General features: G+C 41.7%; 1 protein-coding gene across 3 annotated transcripts in view; it reads right to left on the bottom strand.

Annotated features, from left to right (window-relative positions):
- Nucleotides 1–3918: 3918 nt before the first annotated feature.
- Nucleotides 3919–15970, bottom strand: part of gemin2 (gem (nuclear organelle) associated protein 2) — a 51702-nt gene continuing 39650 nt past the window's right edge. For all 3 annotated transcript variants that reach the window (XM_038780386.1, XM_038780378.1, XM_038780397.1), the window contains exons 8-11: nucleotides 9974–10042; nucleotides 8400–8510; nucleotides 5395–5453; nucleotides 3919–4201 (exon numbers count right to left, since the gene is read on the bottom strand). In XM_038780386.1, coding sequence (XP_038636314.1) covers nucleotides 4165–4201; nucleotides 5395–5453; nucleotides 8400–8510; nucleotides 9974–10042 — 276 coding nt within the window. In that variant the 3' untranslated portion in view covers nucleotides 3919–4164. The remainder of the gene's footprint in view (nucleotides 4202–5394; nucleotides 5454–8399; nucleotides 8511–9973; nucleotides 10043–15970) is intronic.

Genomic DNA, 15970 nt, shown 5'->3' with positions numbered 1-15970 from the left:
GTCTGCACCGGCTCTTGGAAAGAGCACCCTACCCAAGGTCAATACCTTCAGCCTATACCCATAACCCAGTAACCCCACCCAACACTAAGGGCAATTTTGGACACTAAGGGCAATTTATCATGGCCAATCCACCTAACCTGCACATCTTTGGACTGTGGGAGGAAACCGGAGCACCCAGAGGAAACCCACGCACACACGGGGAGGATGTGCAGACTCCGCACAGACAGTGACCCAAGCCAGAATCGAACCTGGGACCCTGGAACTGTGAAGCCATTGTGCTATCCACAATGCTACCGTGCTGCCCTAAAGAATTGGAGGCAAATTGTTCAGGCTTCAAAGTTTGATTTAAATGCAACAATCATCGTCTGAGACATAGCAATTGTACCCAGAGCTGCAAAGTACAGTCATGATTAACATGGCCAATTCCTTGTTAACAATAGCCTGCAACTGTGAAGCTAGAGGCTGCTGCCAGTCAGAGGAAGTTAAAGTGACCTTCAGCATCGCACTCTGTCCTGGCTGTGTTCGGTAGGTCAGGCAGACCGGGGTTGTAGTTGCCCCCGATATGGGTATCCACAATACTTAAAGATGGCTTGAAGGCTTCACACGCAAAAAGCTCCACCCACCACCCCCACCCCCCAGCACAAGGAGCAGCTCCAGTCCCTTGAGCTGCATGCCAGACAATGAAAATGGCTACTAACCTCTTTAGCAGCCATTGCACCAGCTTCATATTAAAAAAAAACGAGTACTAAACGACTCCCGTGCAATTTTTCACTGGGGAGCCCTTGCATTCGACTTCAAACTCACCAATAAGATGGAAATTAATGCAAATGAGGGTTAATGATATCTTGCCATATTTGGCGTAATCAGGAATGCGCCATTGGGAGTGGGCCAGTTAGATAGCAGTCTGATGTTCACCTGCCGCAAATCTCAATTTTGGCCTTTCCTGCTTTAACTGGTGTGCCCAGATCTGTGCTGGGCGCAACATGGTGGTTAAATCATGCCCCATGTTTTACAGGTGCTGACAAAATGCCCCGTTACAACAAAAATGCTACATTGAATACATTTCTCAATTGGATTACTGGTTATTAAAATTTTTTTTTTTTTACAGTACCCAATTATTTTTTCCAATTGGGGGGCAATTTAGCATGGCCAATCCACCTGTCCTGCACATCTTTAAGGTTGCGGGGGTGAAACCCACGCAGACACAGGGAGAATGTGCAAACTCCTTACGGACAGTGACCCAGGGCCGGGATTCGAACCCGGGTCCTCAGCGCCGTAGGCAGCAATGCTAACCACTGTGCCACCGTGCTGTCCTGGATTACTGGTTATAATGTTAATTGTCGAAATAAGGCATGACGCATTTTTTGGGTTCCAAGTTGAAGGCAGAGATAATTCAGGAGTTAAAACTTGCTTATCATTGTAAAGAGACAAGTTGGACAGACACCAGTAACATAAATCAGATGCTAAGGCTGCACAGCGGCTAGCATTGTTGCTCCACAGCGCCAAGGGCCCGGGTTCAATTCTGGTCTCGGGTGACTGTCCGGTTGAATTTTCACTTTCTCCCAGCGTCTGTATGTGTTTCCTCTGGGTGCTGCCGTTTCCTCCCACAGTCCAAAGAGGTGAAGGTTAGGTGGATTGGCTATGCTAAATTGCCCCATAGTATCCAGAAGATTAGATGAGGTTATGGGGATAGGGTGAGGCTTGACCCTAGGTAGAATACTTTCAGAGGGTCAGTGCAGACCCGATGGGCTGAATGACCTCCTTCTTCAGTGTAGGGATTCTATGATAATAGCACTTTTTAGTTAGTGATTAAACTATTAAAAAAAAAATTTAAAGTATCCAATTCATTTTTATCCAATCAAGGAGTAGTTTAGTGTGGCCAATTCACCTACGCTGCACATATTTGGGTTGTGGGGGCGAGACCCACGCAGAAATGGGGGAAAATGCGCAAACTCCACAAGGACAGTGACCCGGGGACGGGATTGAACCCGGGTCCTTGGTGTCATGAGACAGCAGTGCTAACCATTGCACCACCGTGCCACCCTATTAATGGTTAAACTATATATTGCTGCTGCTTTAATGCAGTGGATGGACAATTTAGGTAAACTAAGATTTCTAACAAACTTAAGATCGGATTTAAAATCAGTACACAAATTTGAGTTTTAAAAATTCTTTCAGCTAATGGTATATCAATAGGTTGATGCTTGGACAGAATTCAGTATTAATGTAAGTTATATTATACAGGCATGGGCGGCTTGATGGCGTAGTGCTTAGCACTGCTGCGACACGGCACTAAGGACCCCAGTTCGATCCCGACCCCGGGTCACTTTCTGTGTCAAGTTTGCACATTCTCCCAGTGTCTGCGTGGGTCTCACCCACACAACCCAAAGATGTGCAGGTAAGGTGGATTGGCCACACTAAATTGCCCCTTAATTGGAGAAAAGAGTTGGGTAATCTAAACTTATTTTTGAAATTATACAGTCATTGAAAAAGCAGATTCCCTAATGAAGCAAAAGTGAGGAATTTTGAGTTCAGAAGTCCTTAAATGAATGTTTCCCATAAGTAATATATAAAGAGTACTCAATAGGCTAATCATGCTAATTAGTGTCATGAATGGATACAGTACATTTAGCTTGAATATCAAATACAATTTTATGCCGTTTAATCCCATATCCACCTCCAGGACTATATTTTCAACTGCACTGTAAATAGTCTAGGTACTCCTGTGAGACACAGTACAGTTAGTGTTGCAAATTAAGTTATGAAAATTAATTTCCAAATACAGACCAAGTTTTTTTCTGGTTCAGTACATCAGTTTTATTTTCATGTATATATAGTTTAAGATTAATTGTGACTGGATACAGTAAGTAAATAATTGTAGCCATTCTAAGAACCTGTGTAAATCGAATAGCGCAAGGAGTACTAAGTAAAGCCCATCATGGAATCGGTGGTTTCAAAGCTTCAATTTTTTGAGACGGGCCTTAACTGAAAGAGAAACTAATATTTCAAGTAACCATTCCAGTTTCTAAGGAGACCAAGACTGAAACTTTGATTGGAAACCAAAATTTCTATGAAGACTGAAAGTGTTTGAAACATAAAAGCTGAGAATGAGCAATTATATAGTTGCTGCAGCTGCTTGTTACTTGAAGATAATGTTAGTGGATCTATCCCATCTGGACTGCATTGAAGAGGTTCTGCAGACATAGCCATTTTTAGTGCAGACCATGCCAGTGGAACTCAAGTTGGTTGTCATACCTGCTGTCAACTGACAATGAGGTTAAATCCCAGAAGAGGAGCTGAAATTCTTTGTGAGGAAGACAGAGTTCTTAAATTAGATCTTAAGATTTCATGACTGAGATTGATGGAATATATGATGGATGGACTGCCAAGTTTAATATCTGTCTTAGTTGTACCTGCCATTTAATGTGCAATTTATACTTCATAACGGCTGCAATTTTCCCATTTGTTCATGTTTAACTTGTGTTAATTCTGGATTTTAGTGTATGGGAGAGGAGAGGCGGTGGTTTAAGATAGGGGCTGGTTAGCTCCAGTTGGCTGGATGGCTAGTTCATGATGCGGAATGAGCCAACAGCATGGGTTCAATTCCCATATTGACAGGTTAGTCAGGAAGGCCTTGTCTTCTCAACCTTTCCCCTCAGCTGAGGTGTGGTGACCCTCAGGTTAAATCACCACCTGTCGACTCTCAAAGGATGACATTTACTTCATGTTTGCTTTGTTTGACTTGTATAATAAAACTTATTTTGTTTAAACCATGGAAAATTGTGCCTTCATTCTTTCAGTTAAAGAACAAGGATTTTGGATGTTCTTTTTTAAAGTTGCTGATCTCGACCAAGATCATAACAAGCCCTTGGTCTCAGAAACTAATTACTGAATTTAAACCAACAGTCTGTAACAAAATTTCAATAATAGTCAAATGATTTATTTAAAACAAAGCTACTTGACACAATTAGGTTTTAATCTTTAATTCATTTCATCTCACAGACCTAAATATTCTCCTGCAAGATGGTTTAATATCCTCAAAAAAATTAAAGACATTAAGTTTGTGCCAGAAAAAAAAGTCTCGATTAAAAAAAAAGTAAAGGTGCTAAAATAAACAATGTTGAAAATTATAGCTAGAATTCTTAGTCCAGACTGTAAACCACATCAGTCATTATCTGCGAGGTCACTCTGTTCAAAATACCTGAAAAGAAATAAAATTAAAAATTAAAAGATAACATTACATTGAGACATTAGCAAAATTACTTATTGAAAAGAAATTCCCTATTATATATCACAGTTCATTACAAATAAGATTGGCCATTTCTCCCATACAAATTAATCCAGAAAGGGCCTAAACTAATTTATAACTTCCGCTTCACTGTAACTTCTTGAGTTCATTTCTGGCTTCACTGTTTTGCAGCGTTCAGTTTGGGAAAGAAAACTTTGACTACCTGCACTGTTTCACAAGCCTTTGGCATCATTGTTCATAAACATAATAATTTCACATTTCCCCACATTTTACATCACGCACGACCTACTTGTCCAATCACTTAACCAATCTATACAGTATTGTGTTACATTCTCCTCTCAGATTATTTTTCATAGAGACTGTAATTAACCAAGATCCAAGCACTGAACCGTATTGATTTCACTAATTACTCCTCGCCATTCTGAAACTACCTGTTTATTTCTATGCTCTATTTTCTGTCTATTTACCAATCTTAATCCATGCTAATATATTATCCTCAACCTTATGTAACAAGGGTCATCTGGACTCGAAAGGTTAGCTATTTTCTCTCCTTCCAGATGCTGCCAGACCTGCTGAGATTTTCCAGCATTTTCTCTTTTGGTTTCAGATTCCAGAATCCGCAGTAATTTGCTTTTATCCTAAGTAACAACTTCTTGTTTCAAATAACTTATGGTAAACCAAATGTACTACATCCCCAGATTCTCTCTCACGACCTCTCTGATTATACCTGAAAAAAGCTCCAACAGATTTGTCAAATAAGATTTCCTTTTCAGAAGACCATATTGATTTTGTCTAGCATTTTGTGATTTTCCAGTTGCCCTGTTACCATGTCCTTAAATCAGAGATTCTGGTATTTCCCTATTACTGTCAGGCCTAGAGTTCCCAGTTTCCTCTTTCCCCACCTTTGTTGAACATGATTATCTTCATTTATACTTTATATTTAATCACTGAAACATAAACGGAATGATTGCAATATTAAAAAAATGAATAGAATAGAAAAGATTACAAATACTGACAAAGTTAAATAATGCTGCTAGTACATCTTGATATGGATGGAAGATACTCCTCAGATAAGGGGCAAGACTTTCCAATTTGACAAACTCACAAGCATGCAGAGATGAAGTTAAAAGAAAGTTGTTAAATACCTGGCAACTAAACAAATCAGCAAATTCACTGCTGACAATTCTGTATCTTCTGGACTTTCCTAGAAGAAAAAGGTAGTGAAAACTGGTTCTTTAGCAGGTATTTAGGAAGGATTTTGGTGAGAAAGGACACACTGGGATATTTATAATGTACAAAGTTAAACATTGGACATTCTGAATTCTCCCTCAGTGTACCCGAACAGGCAACAAAGTGTGGCGACCAGGGGATTTTCACAGTAACTTCATTGCATTGTTAATGTAAGCCTACTTGTGACACTAATAAAGATTATATATGCTGTATGTATGTCTGTGAGTGAGGACTGATCATTTGAATTTTCTATGGTGAAGACTGATGGCTAGAACAACCACCTTTCTTGGTTGTACAGATGGAAGACCAGATAGGCAAAAGACAGTGGCTTTAAAATAAAAGGCAGGATAAACTTCCAGCTCTTCCCTGCTATTCATCTCAGAATACAAAATGCAACTGTCCAGCACACGGTCATTTGTTCTATTATTTTGGTAGTTGTCAAGATCTTCCATCCACCATTCTACATACACAACTGCATCTTTCTTTTTTTAGATGGAGACAATAGCCTTTTTGTCAGGTTTGTGACAAGCCATCAAGAATTCATGAAATATGCAATATTATCATCACTGTAAGCAAAGGTGATAAAGCAAACCATTGAACAAAGGCCATTTGATTTTTTTTCTGAAACCATTAGGGTTCAGGAGAAGCAGTACCTATATGTTTACAATATACAAAATTGACAGAATAGTTTACTGCCTCTGTGCAGAAATATAAAATGTCTGTAGTACTTTCAAGAAGGAACAATCATTGCAGCATCCTTTATCTTTCTAAAGTAGGCAATGAAAACAATTTTGAAGAATGAACAATGGACTGCAAATGGCTTAGCGGTGGTTAAGGCAGCAGCAGCTGATTCATACAGGAGAGGAAAGCACCAGGTTCAATCCCTCATCTGCAGTCTGTCACGTGATCTTAGAATGGCAGTAAGACACTATAAATAGAACTCTGTATTCATGGTTTTGAGCAAGAAGTAATCCAAGTAATCCGGATTGCTGTTGGAAACATGACAGCAGACATTGTTGAAGATTGGCTCAGGCTCAGTTGTAATACTCCAGCAGTCATAAAAACTATTGATGCACATTGTCTGGTTTCATACAAAAGGAACAGCCACTTGGGAGGTTAACAATTGAAAATACACTGCAAATAGGAACAAACAACTTCAGGGAAGAGAGAAAACGTGCAAAAATAAAAAAGGGCTTGGATAAAAAAGGTTCAAAAGTTCTGACTTCCTATTTATCATTATTGTACCATTATCAGAACCTCGTAAAGAGATACATTCTAGTTATTTTACTCTTTGCAGAATCTGCTGCATCAATCTCATTTGTTGCACTGCTGCCACATACCTACTTTGCCATAAGGGGACGAAGTAACAATATCCAGATTTTTCTGATCTCTACTGCAAGACAGCACAGTGACATAATGCACTGAAGCTCCTATCTACTGTGCCCTGGAGTAATGCAATGTCAACTCGCACCTGCAATTATACACCTCGTAATTAACTGCAGTAAGTGCATTTTTGGCCTTGCAAGATGGAGAAACATTACTTGTGCATAAATCGGATACTGTTCCACGTGACCATGGGCGTAGTTTAATGGCCATGTTGCGCCTGTTGTTGATCCGGGCACGGCACTTAAATTGTGGAGGAGGCAGAAATCTGAAATCTATGCCAGGCTCGAATCGGTTTACAATCAAACCAGCCCGCCCTCGTTGGCGGTTCTGGATCCTGCCCAGACGTGGCGAGACCAATTAAGAGCAATCGACATCTCATTAGCAAGTTCATTGTATCGGCCTCCTGGGAACTAACCAACTCCTTAGCAAGAGATTATGTGGGCGCCGTTAGCATGTGGACCAGGCATAACGGCACCGGAGGGTGTGGGGGGGTTCTCTTAGGCCATTGGAAATCAGGGTGGTCAGGGACAGGGCAAGGTGGCACCCTGGGTTTTCCTCAGACACCTGGGCATTGCCAGTTTGGCACTATGGCATTGCCATCCTGGCACTTCCAAGGTGCCTGGATGGCACTGCCAGGGGTGGGTATGAGGGGGCCTCCTAAAGCTTTGGTGGTGGTAGTGATGATGGGTGGGGGAGGTTGGAGGTGATGTGAGGAGTGGGGAGGCTCGAAAAGGGAGGGCCCTCAGTGACTCCATAGTGGAGTGTCCTCACTTGGAGGGGGGGGGGGGGGGGGGGGGGGTAATACCCATGCGTTCAGGAGGTAACATTGCCCTTTGTTGAAGGATTGTAGGGAACCCTCCAGCTCCCTTAGAGATTGGGGCGCCCTTTCAAAATGGCGGCCTAATCTCAGAGGAGCCGGTCTCACCAGTGAGTTCAACTTCCCACTGCTGAGAACTTTTCTAAGTGTGGGCTGGACCGGGGAGAAACTACCCAAGGCACAAAAAAGTGACTTAAGTATGGGTAAATACAGGTGTGGATCTCACCCAAAAAGTCGGTGGGAAACACCCTGCCAAATCCGCCCAAAATGACACTTAGAAACTTTGCTGTTAAATCTAGCCCCACATTAAATATATGTATTATGGGCAGTATTGTTAGCACTGTGGCTTCATAGCTTCAGGGTCCCAGGTTCGATTCCCTGCTGGGTCACTGTCTGTGCGGAGTCTGCACGTTCTCCCAATGTCTGCATGGGTTTCTTCCGGGTGCTCCGGTTTCCTCCCACAGTCCAAAGACGTGCAAGTTAGGTGGATTGGCCATGATAAATTGCCCTTAGTGATCAAAAAAGGTTAGGAGGGGTCATTGGGTTATAGGGATAGGGTGGAAGTGAGGGCTTAAGTGGTCGGTGCAGACTCGATGGGAGGAATGGCCTCCTTCTGCACTGTATGTTCTATGTATTTCAACAATGAAATGGAGCAAGGAGAATGAGGTTCATTATCGAAAAAAACCATTAAAAAAATCAGGCAAAACACATACTTACTAGCTTAGCACGAACCACTGAACATCTTCTAGCCAGTTGTCGAATAAGAGAATGAGCCTCAGGTAGCAATGGCTTCTCTATGCAGGCTAACAATGCATATAACCATCTGCCCTAGGAAAATTGAAACACAGCACTGACACAGAAACCTACATACATTTTTATAATGTTCAAGTGTAACGCAACATAAACATATAAAATAAAATGCTGGGATACATAGAACTGGGGTTATGTTGAGGCTTCATAAAGTGGATTGAGTATGCTGTACAATTCTGGCATTAAATGGGGCGTTGGTACATTGTAGTTAGTTCGGGGAAAGCAACAAGTTGAGAAAGATTAACGGCTCCTAAACTCCAGAATCCAACCAGGTGGTCGTCACAGAGAGATCTAACCACACTCTTCACAATGATGCCGGGGTACTGCCCACTCAGATTTTTGCCAGTGTTAGGACCCAACGTGTGGAAAAAACTGCAATCTCATCTAGATGCAGTGGAGCAAAATTGGCACAAGATTTTGATTTCTCACCGAACTCATTCAATGTTTCTGCTTTCTCCCCAAATTCTCCTACAGTAACTTTCTTTAATTTATGATCCAATCCCTTATTAACTATTATAATCAATTTAGCATCAATCACTGCTTGTGGCAAAGCTTACTTACCACACTCCAATAACTCTGCAAATATTTACAATTTTATGTGGCAAGTTCTTATTGAGATCATAGACAGCCGACTTCAATTTATCAACTGTGAAAAAACCTTGTTTATGCCTTTTACCATTTTGAAGACCTCTATAAAATCCTCCTCAACTTAGATTAACTATACAGTCCTTATTGTTTTAGATTTTCCTTGTAGCTCATGTCAATCATGTTATCATGCTGGCAAATCTCGCGACTGTGAACTCAGAATATTAGATCAAGGTAAACTCAGTCAGATGACAGTTAAGTTAGTACACAGTAAGGCAGCACGGTGGCACAGTGGTTAGCACTGGGACTGCGGCGCTGAGGACCCGGGTTTGAATCCCAGCCCTGGGTCACTGTCCTTGTGGAGTGTGCACATTCTCCCCGTGTCTGCATGGGTTTCACCCCCACAACTCAAAGATGTGCAGGTTCGGTGGATTTGCCATGCTAAATTGACCCTTAATTAGAAAAAAAAATATTTGGGTACTCGAAATTTTTTTATTTTTTTTAATATAAAAAGTTAGTACACAGTATTTAAAAATAAGAAAATATATTTTTACTCAAAATATGAGAGTATTTGGAATAATCTACTAGGTAAATCAGTAGAGTCAGACATTAGGGAAGTCAAAATGCAGTTGGATACAAAAATAATTTGGGTGTACCAAAAGGCCTTTCCTTATCCTTAACTTAAATTTTTTCTAAAACATACAATTAAGTTTTTGATTAATTAATAGATGGATGGTAGCCTTTGCAGATGCTGCATTGCATTCATTGCTAGGCAAGCAAGAAAATTATATACCTCCATGATTTATGCTCATTTCCAACAAAACAATATACCGAACAAATGTTTCCAATCTGTTCAAAAGAAGAACTAACTCGATCAGAGGCACACAATCACTTACTAATTCTGGATATAACTTTTTATCTCCAAACCAGATAATTAGATATTCCAGGGTGTTAAATACAGTGGGCTGGAAAAGAGAAAAAAAACAAATTATGAATAGTTTTGCAGACATGAATAGAACAGAAACAAGCAACTGAAGCTGAATGCGATACAAGGAGCACTTGTGCACTCTATATGGTATCTTGTAAGAGATTTAACAAAACTGACATTTTTCAACTACATGTTAAAGCTGGCAACTGATTAAGCATATTTATCACATTAAGAAATCACATGATGTTGGCTATTACTCTTCTGAGCAATGGAAACACCACTGATGAAATGTTGTTAGATACTGGTTGGACTTTCAGTTAGTATAAGCCAACACATTCAGTGAGAAACCAGTACAATGAAATGAACCTTGGCTGGTAAAGATAAGAGAGTTTTCCATTCATGAGAAAGATCCCCAAATCTCTTGCAATATTTACACACTAATTAATTTAACCTGAAATATCACTGGGGAACTTTATATATGTTAATGATGTATTCATTTAAGTTTTCCTCAAAAAATAAAGCATTGTTTAGTTGCTTGGCTATTGCATCTCTACAGTCACACAGACTTCTTACCCATATGAATCAAAAGCCAATTCTGGTGCAGCACTGAAACAGCTTTATTAACTTGTCTATGCAGAGGTAACATGTGGGTGCTTCAATAATCCCAAATTAGGAAATGGGATAAGACAGGCAAATTGCCTCTACTTATTGAAAAAAACAGTTTGAGGGGCGTGTGAGTGTCAGCTATTGTGATTCAATTTGATAAAACAGCTTAATCATTGAATACCTACAGTGCAGTGCAAAAAAAAGCCACTGGAATAATAAATTAGTGGAGCCAATACACCCACCTATGGATTGATACCTCAGCTACTAACTACTTTTAGAATAGAGGAGTAATGGATTAAAACTCTCGGCAAAAAAATCTCTTTGCAAATTGGGACAATTTATTAAATGAAAAATGTCTCCATAGTGGTACTTGTGCAAAGTCTGAAGATATATTTATTGTATATAATTCAGATCCGCTACCTCACCCTGAAGTGAAACTGTATTTTTATTAGAATATTGCAAGAACACTGGAAGTATTCTAGTATTCAGGTATTTGGGTTCTATATTTTTTTGTATTTGCATATTGTGTGTTTGATAGGGATTAGTGTAATGAAGATTGAATTAAAGTACTGACATATTACATACGAGTTATGAGGAGCAGGCTACTTGGCACTGAAAGCCTGCTCCACCATTCAATAAGATCATGGCTGATTTGGCTGTCCCCTCCTGCCTATCCCCAAAAATCGTTCACTCTCTTGATGGTCAAGAACCTATCTATTTCTGCTCTATAAACATTCAAAGACTCTGCTTCCAATACCTTTTGCAGAAGGGAGTTCCAAAGACTGTCTACCCGGAGAAAAAGAATTCTCATCTTGGTCTTAAATGGTCGACCTCTTATTTTTAAAGTGATCCTAGTTCGCGATTCTCCCACAAGAGGAAACATCCTTTCCACATCCACCCTGTCAAGTTCTGTCAGGGTCTTGTATACTTCAAGCCTAGCCTGTCCAATCTTCCCTCATAAGATATCCTGCCCATTCTGGCACAATCTAGTAAACATTCTCTGAACTGGTTCTAATGCAATAACATCTTTCCTTAAATCAGGACACCTGGGTGTGTGTGTGTGTGATGGTATCAACGGCTGTGATGGCAGATGAAAGCTGCAACAGTTGTGAGGTCCCCAGTCTTCGATGTTGCCTCGCCACTGGGACACAACCCACCCTCTGTCAAGGACCATGTGTCTGCTGATGTGCACCAGCATACCCACGTTTGTAAACTATGTCCCGCCCTTGAATTCAAGCACTTCAACATTGAAGTCGCTGTGCTGCAAGACACCCGAAGAGCAAATGGCGGAGAGGAGAGGAAACCCCAGGATTCCTGGAATTGGTTTTGCAATATCTGGCAGGGCAGGATGCAGAGATCCAACATTATATCCAATCCGCAAGTGTTTCCTTTCGATGTGAGTCTTTGCCAAATTTGATATCTGACACACAAAAATCCTCGTGTGCAAGCCAATTGTCCTCCCATTTCTTCTATATGGCTCAGAAACTCGGACTATGTACAGATGCCACCTCAAGTTATGGAGAGGTACATCAATGCTGTCGGAGACAGATTCTCTGCATCAGCTGGGAGGACAGGAGTACTAATATCAGTGTCCTGAAGGGTAGTTCAGCCTTCAGAATAGCGACCACGGCACCACATAACCCTGCCATGGCAATCTCTGCAAGATGTGCCAGATCATCAACATGGGTACCACCATTACACGTCAGAACACCACCCACCAGGTATGCAGTACATACTCGTGTGACTCGGCCAACGTTGTCTACCTTATACGCTGCAGGAAAGGATGTCCCAAAGCGTGGTACATTGGCGAGACCATGCAGACGCTGTGACAATGGATGAACGGACATCGCATGACAATCGCCAGGCAGGAATGTTCCCTTCCAGTTGGGGAACACTTTGGCAGTCAAGGGCATTCAGCCTCTGATCTTCGGGTAAGCATTCTCCAAGGCAGCCTTCAGGATGCGCGACAATGCAGAATCGCCGAGCAGAAACGCGTAGCCAAGTTCCGCACACAGGAGTTCGGCCTCAACCGGGACCTTGGATTCATGTTGCATTACATTTACCCCCCCACCATCTGGCCTGGGCTTGAAAAATCCTACCAATTGTGCTGGCTTGAGACAATTCACACCTCTTTAATCTGGGGTTACCACTCTCTCTGGATCTGTAAAGATTTAATTACCTGCAAATGCCCGTATTCAAAGTATCGTCTTACATCTTTGATCTTGTCTATATACAAGTTTCTGAAACCTAACTCTTCATTCACACGAGGAAGGAGCAGTGCTCCGAAAGCTAATGATGTGAAACAAACCTGTTGGGACTTGAACTTGGTGTTGTAAGACTTCTTACCTGTGCTCAAAAAATACAACATAGATGTTAACGCCTGGAAGACCTTTGCTCAGAAGAGTCCTATTTGGAGGAATCCCCTGATTGGGCGGCACGTGGCACAGTAGTTAGCGCTGCTGCCTCACAACGCCATGTGCCCAGGTTCAGATCCAGCTTTGGGTGACTGTGTGGGGTTTGTATGTTCTCCTCGTGTCTGTTTCCTCCGGATGCTCTAGTTTCCTCCCACAGTCCAAAGATTTGCGGGATTGGCCATGCTGAATTAGATGGATTAGATGGATTGGCCATGCTGAATTGCCCCTAGTGTCCAAAAGGTTGGGTGGGGTTATGGAAATAGGGTGGGGAGTGGGCGTTGGTGGGGTGCTCATTCAGAGCATCGGTATCGGCTCAATAGGCCAACTGACTTCCTTCTGGACGTAGGGATTCTATGAAGGAACACAATTCTTCGAGAAGGGCAACAGGAGACCTGGAAAAGGAGCCTGAGAAAGATACACAGCGATCTAGAATCCAAGGACTGATCCCACCTCCAGGAAAGACCTGCCAAATGTGTGGTCAAAGATGTGGTTCTGGGACCGGCCTCATCAGCCATGCAAGACCCCACAGAACCCATGACCAGTAACATGGAGTTTCTTAGGTGGACAATCAAACTCATTAGCGAGTGGTTGGCGAAAATGAAGAAACAAGGAGACCAATACTGTGCACAGTACTCCAGATGTGGTCTCACCAGTTTCCTGCACAACTGAAGCATAACCACTCAACTTCTTTATTCAATTTCTCTTACAATAAATAACATTCTATTAGCTTTCCTAATTACTTGCTGTGCCTGCATATTAGCCTTGCGATTCATGCACTAGGTCATCCAGATGCCCCTAAATCTCAGGATTCTGCACCTCTCACTAGTTAGATAATGTGATTATTTTTTTATTCTCCCTGCCAAAATGGACCATTTCACATTTTCCTCCATTTGTCAGATCTCTACCCACTCCCTTAACCCATGTAGCCTCCTTATGTCCCCATCACAACTTATAACTCATTGTTGTAATTATAATATATATTTGTTAAGAACAAAGAAATTGATGAAAAATAAAATAAATGAGGACAAGACTATTGAATGCCAACATCCCATAAACAAATTAAAAATGTGCTTGGCTCCTTTTGCAATTACTCAGTTAAGGAAGCAGACAATTTCCACATGAAGCAAGACCTGGAAACATTCATGTTTGAGCTGTTAATTGGCAAGTAACATTCATGAAATATAAAGGCCAGATAATGATTGACCAAGAAGGAACGTTGAATCACCGCCCCGTGACATTCAATGGTATTACAATTGTTGGCACACTGGGCTAAATCGCTGGCTTTTAAAGCAGACCAAGGCAGGCCAGCAGCATGGTCCAATTCCCGTACCAGCCTCCCCGAACAGGCGCCGGAATGTGGCGGATCGGGACTTTTCACAGCAACTTCATTGAAGCCTACTCGCGACAATAAGCGATTTTCATTTCATTTTTAACCTCCACTAACCTGAAATGTAATTAGGTCTGCTATACAAATGTTGCGACCATAAGAGCAGTTCGGAGGTGGGTATTTTGCAGCAAATGACTGATCTCCTGACTCCTCATTTGTCCCTTAATCCTTCTATCAATCACTTTAAACCTATGTCCCCTTGTCACTGACCATCCCGCTAAAAGAAATAGGTTCTTCCCCTCAACCTTGTCCTGTTCCAAGGAACACAAATCTTTCCTAATAGCTGGAATTGTTCAATCCTAGCAACATCCTCAAATCTCTTCTTTACCCTCTCAAGTGCAATTACACGAGCTGACCAGCACTGCAAGCAGTACTCAATTTGTGGTCTTACTAGCGTTTTATACAACTCCAGCATAACCTCCCTGCTCTTAGATTCTCCTGCTCTTGCATTCTATACCTCAGCTAATAGAGGGACATATTCCATGTGCCTTCTTAAGCATCTTATCGACTTGTCCTGTGATGCACTCGCAAATCGCCAAAGGCTTCTGACAGAACCTCCTAAACCTGCAAAATCTACCCGCAAGAAAGACAAGGGCAGCAGGACACCACCAGCTGCAAATTTCCCTCCGAGTCACAAGCCATCTTAATTTGGCATTATATGAATTAAATGAATGAAAACGCTTATTGTCACAAGTAGGCATCAAATTAAGTTACTGTGAAAAGCCCCTAGTCGGCACATTCCGGCGCCTGTTCGGGGAGGCTGGTATGGGAATTGAACCCACCTGCCTGCCTGGGTTTGCTTTACAAGCTAGCTATTTAGCCCACTGTGTTAAACCAGCTCATTCATCGAAGGGGGGTGAAATATTTGACCCCCCTACCCAACAGCATTTATGGAGCACTGTTACCACAGCGCTTGCAGAGGTTCAAGGAGGATTCACGACCATCTCTTCAAGGACAATAAACCCTGGCCGTGCCTGCCACATCAACATCCCATGAGTTTCCTAGAACAGTATGTAATGGAACCTACGAGAGAACAAGCAGTCCTAGATCTGGTCCTGTGTAATGAGACAGGACTGATTAATGATCTCACAGTTAGGGATCCTCTCGGAAGGAGCGATCACAATATGGTGGAATTTAAAATACAGAAGAGCTAGCTAAGGTAGACTGGGAGCAAAGACATTATGGTGAAACAGTCGAGGAACAGTGGAGACCCTTCCAAGCGATTTTCCAACAAAAAGGAAGGATAGTAGAAAGAGGGTACATCGACCATGGATATCAAAGGAAATAAGGGAGAGTATCATATTGAAGGAAAAAGCATACAAAGTGGCAAAGATTAGTGGGAGATTAGAGGACTGGGAAATCTTTAGGGGGCAACAGAAAGCTACTAAAAATGCTATAAAGAGTAAGATAGATTACGAGAGTAAACTTGCTCAGAATATAAAAACAGATAGTAAAAGTTTCTACAAATATATAAAACGAAAAGAGTGGCTAAGGTAAATATTGGTCCTTTAGAGGATGAGAAGGGTGATTTAATAACGGGAGATGAGGAAATGGCTGA

The sequence above is a fragment of the Scyliorhinus canicula genome, chromosome 2 (genome assembly GCF_902713615.1).
Source record: "Scyliorhinus canicula chromosome 2, sScyCan1.1, whole genome shotgun sequence".
In the NCBI taxonomy this organism is placed as follows: Eukaryota; Metazoa; Chordata; class Chondrichthyes; order Carcharhiniformes; family Scyliorhinidae; genus Scyliorhinus; species Scyliorhinus canicula.
Note: the sequence above shows the minus strand (reverse complement) of the source record. Positions and strands in the feature narration are given on the sequence as shown.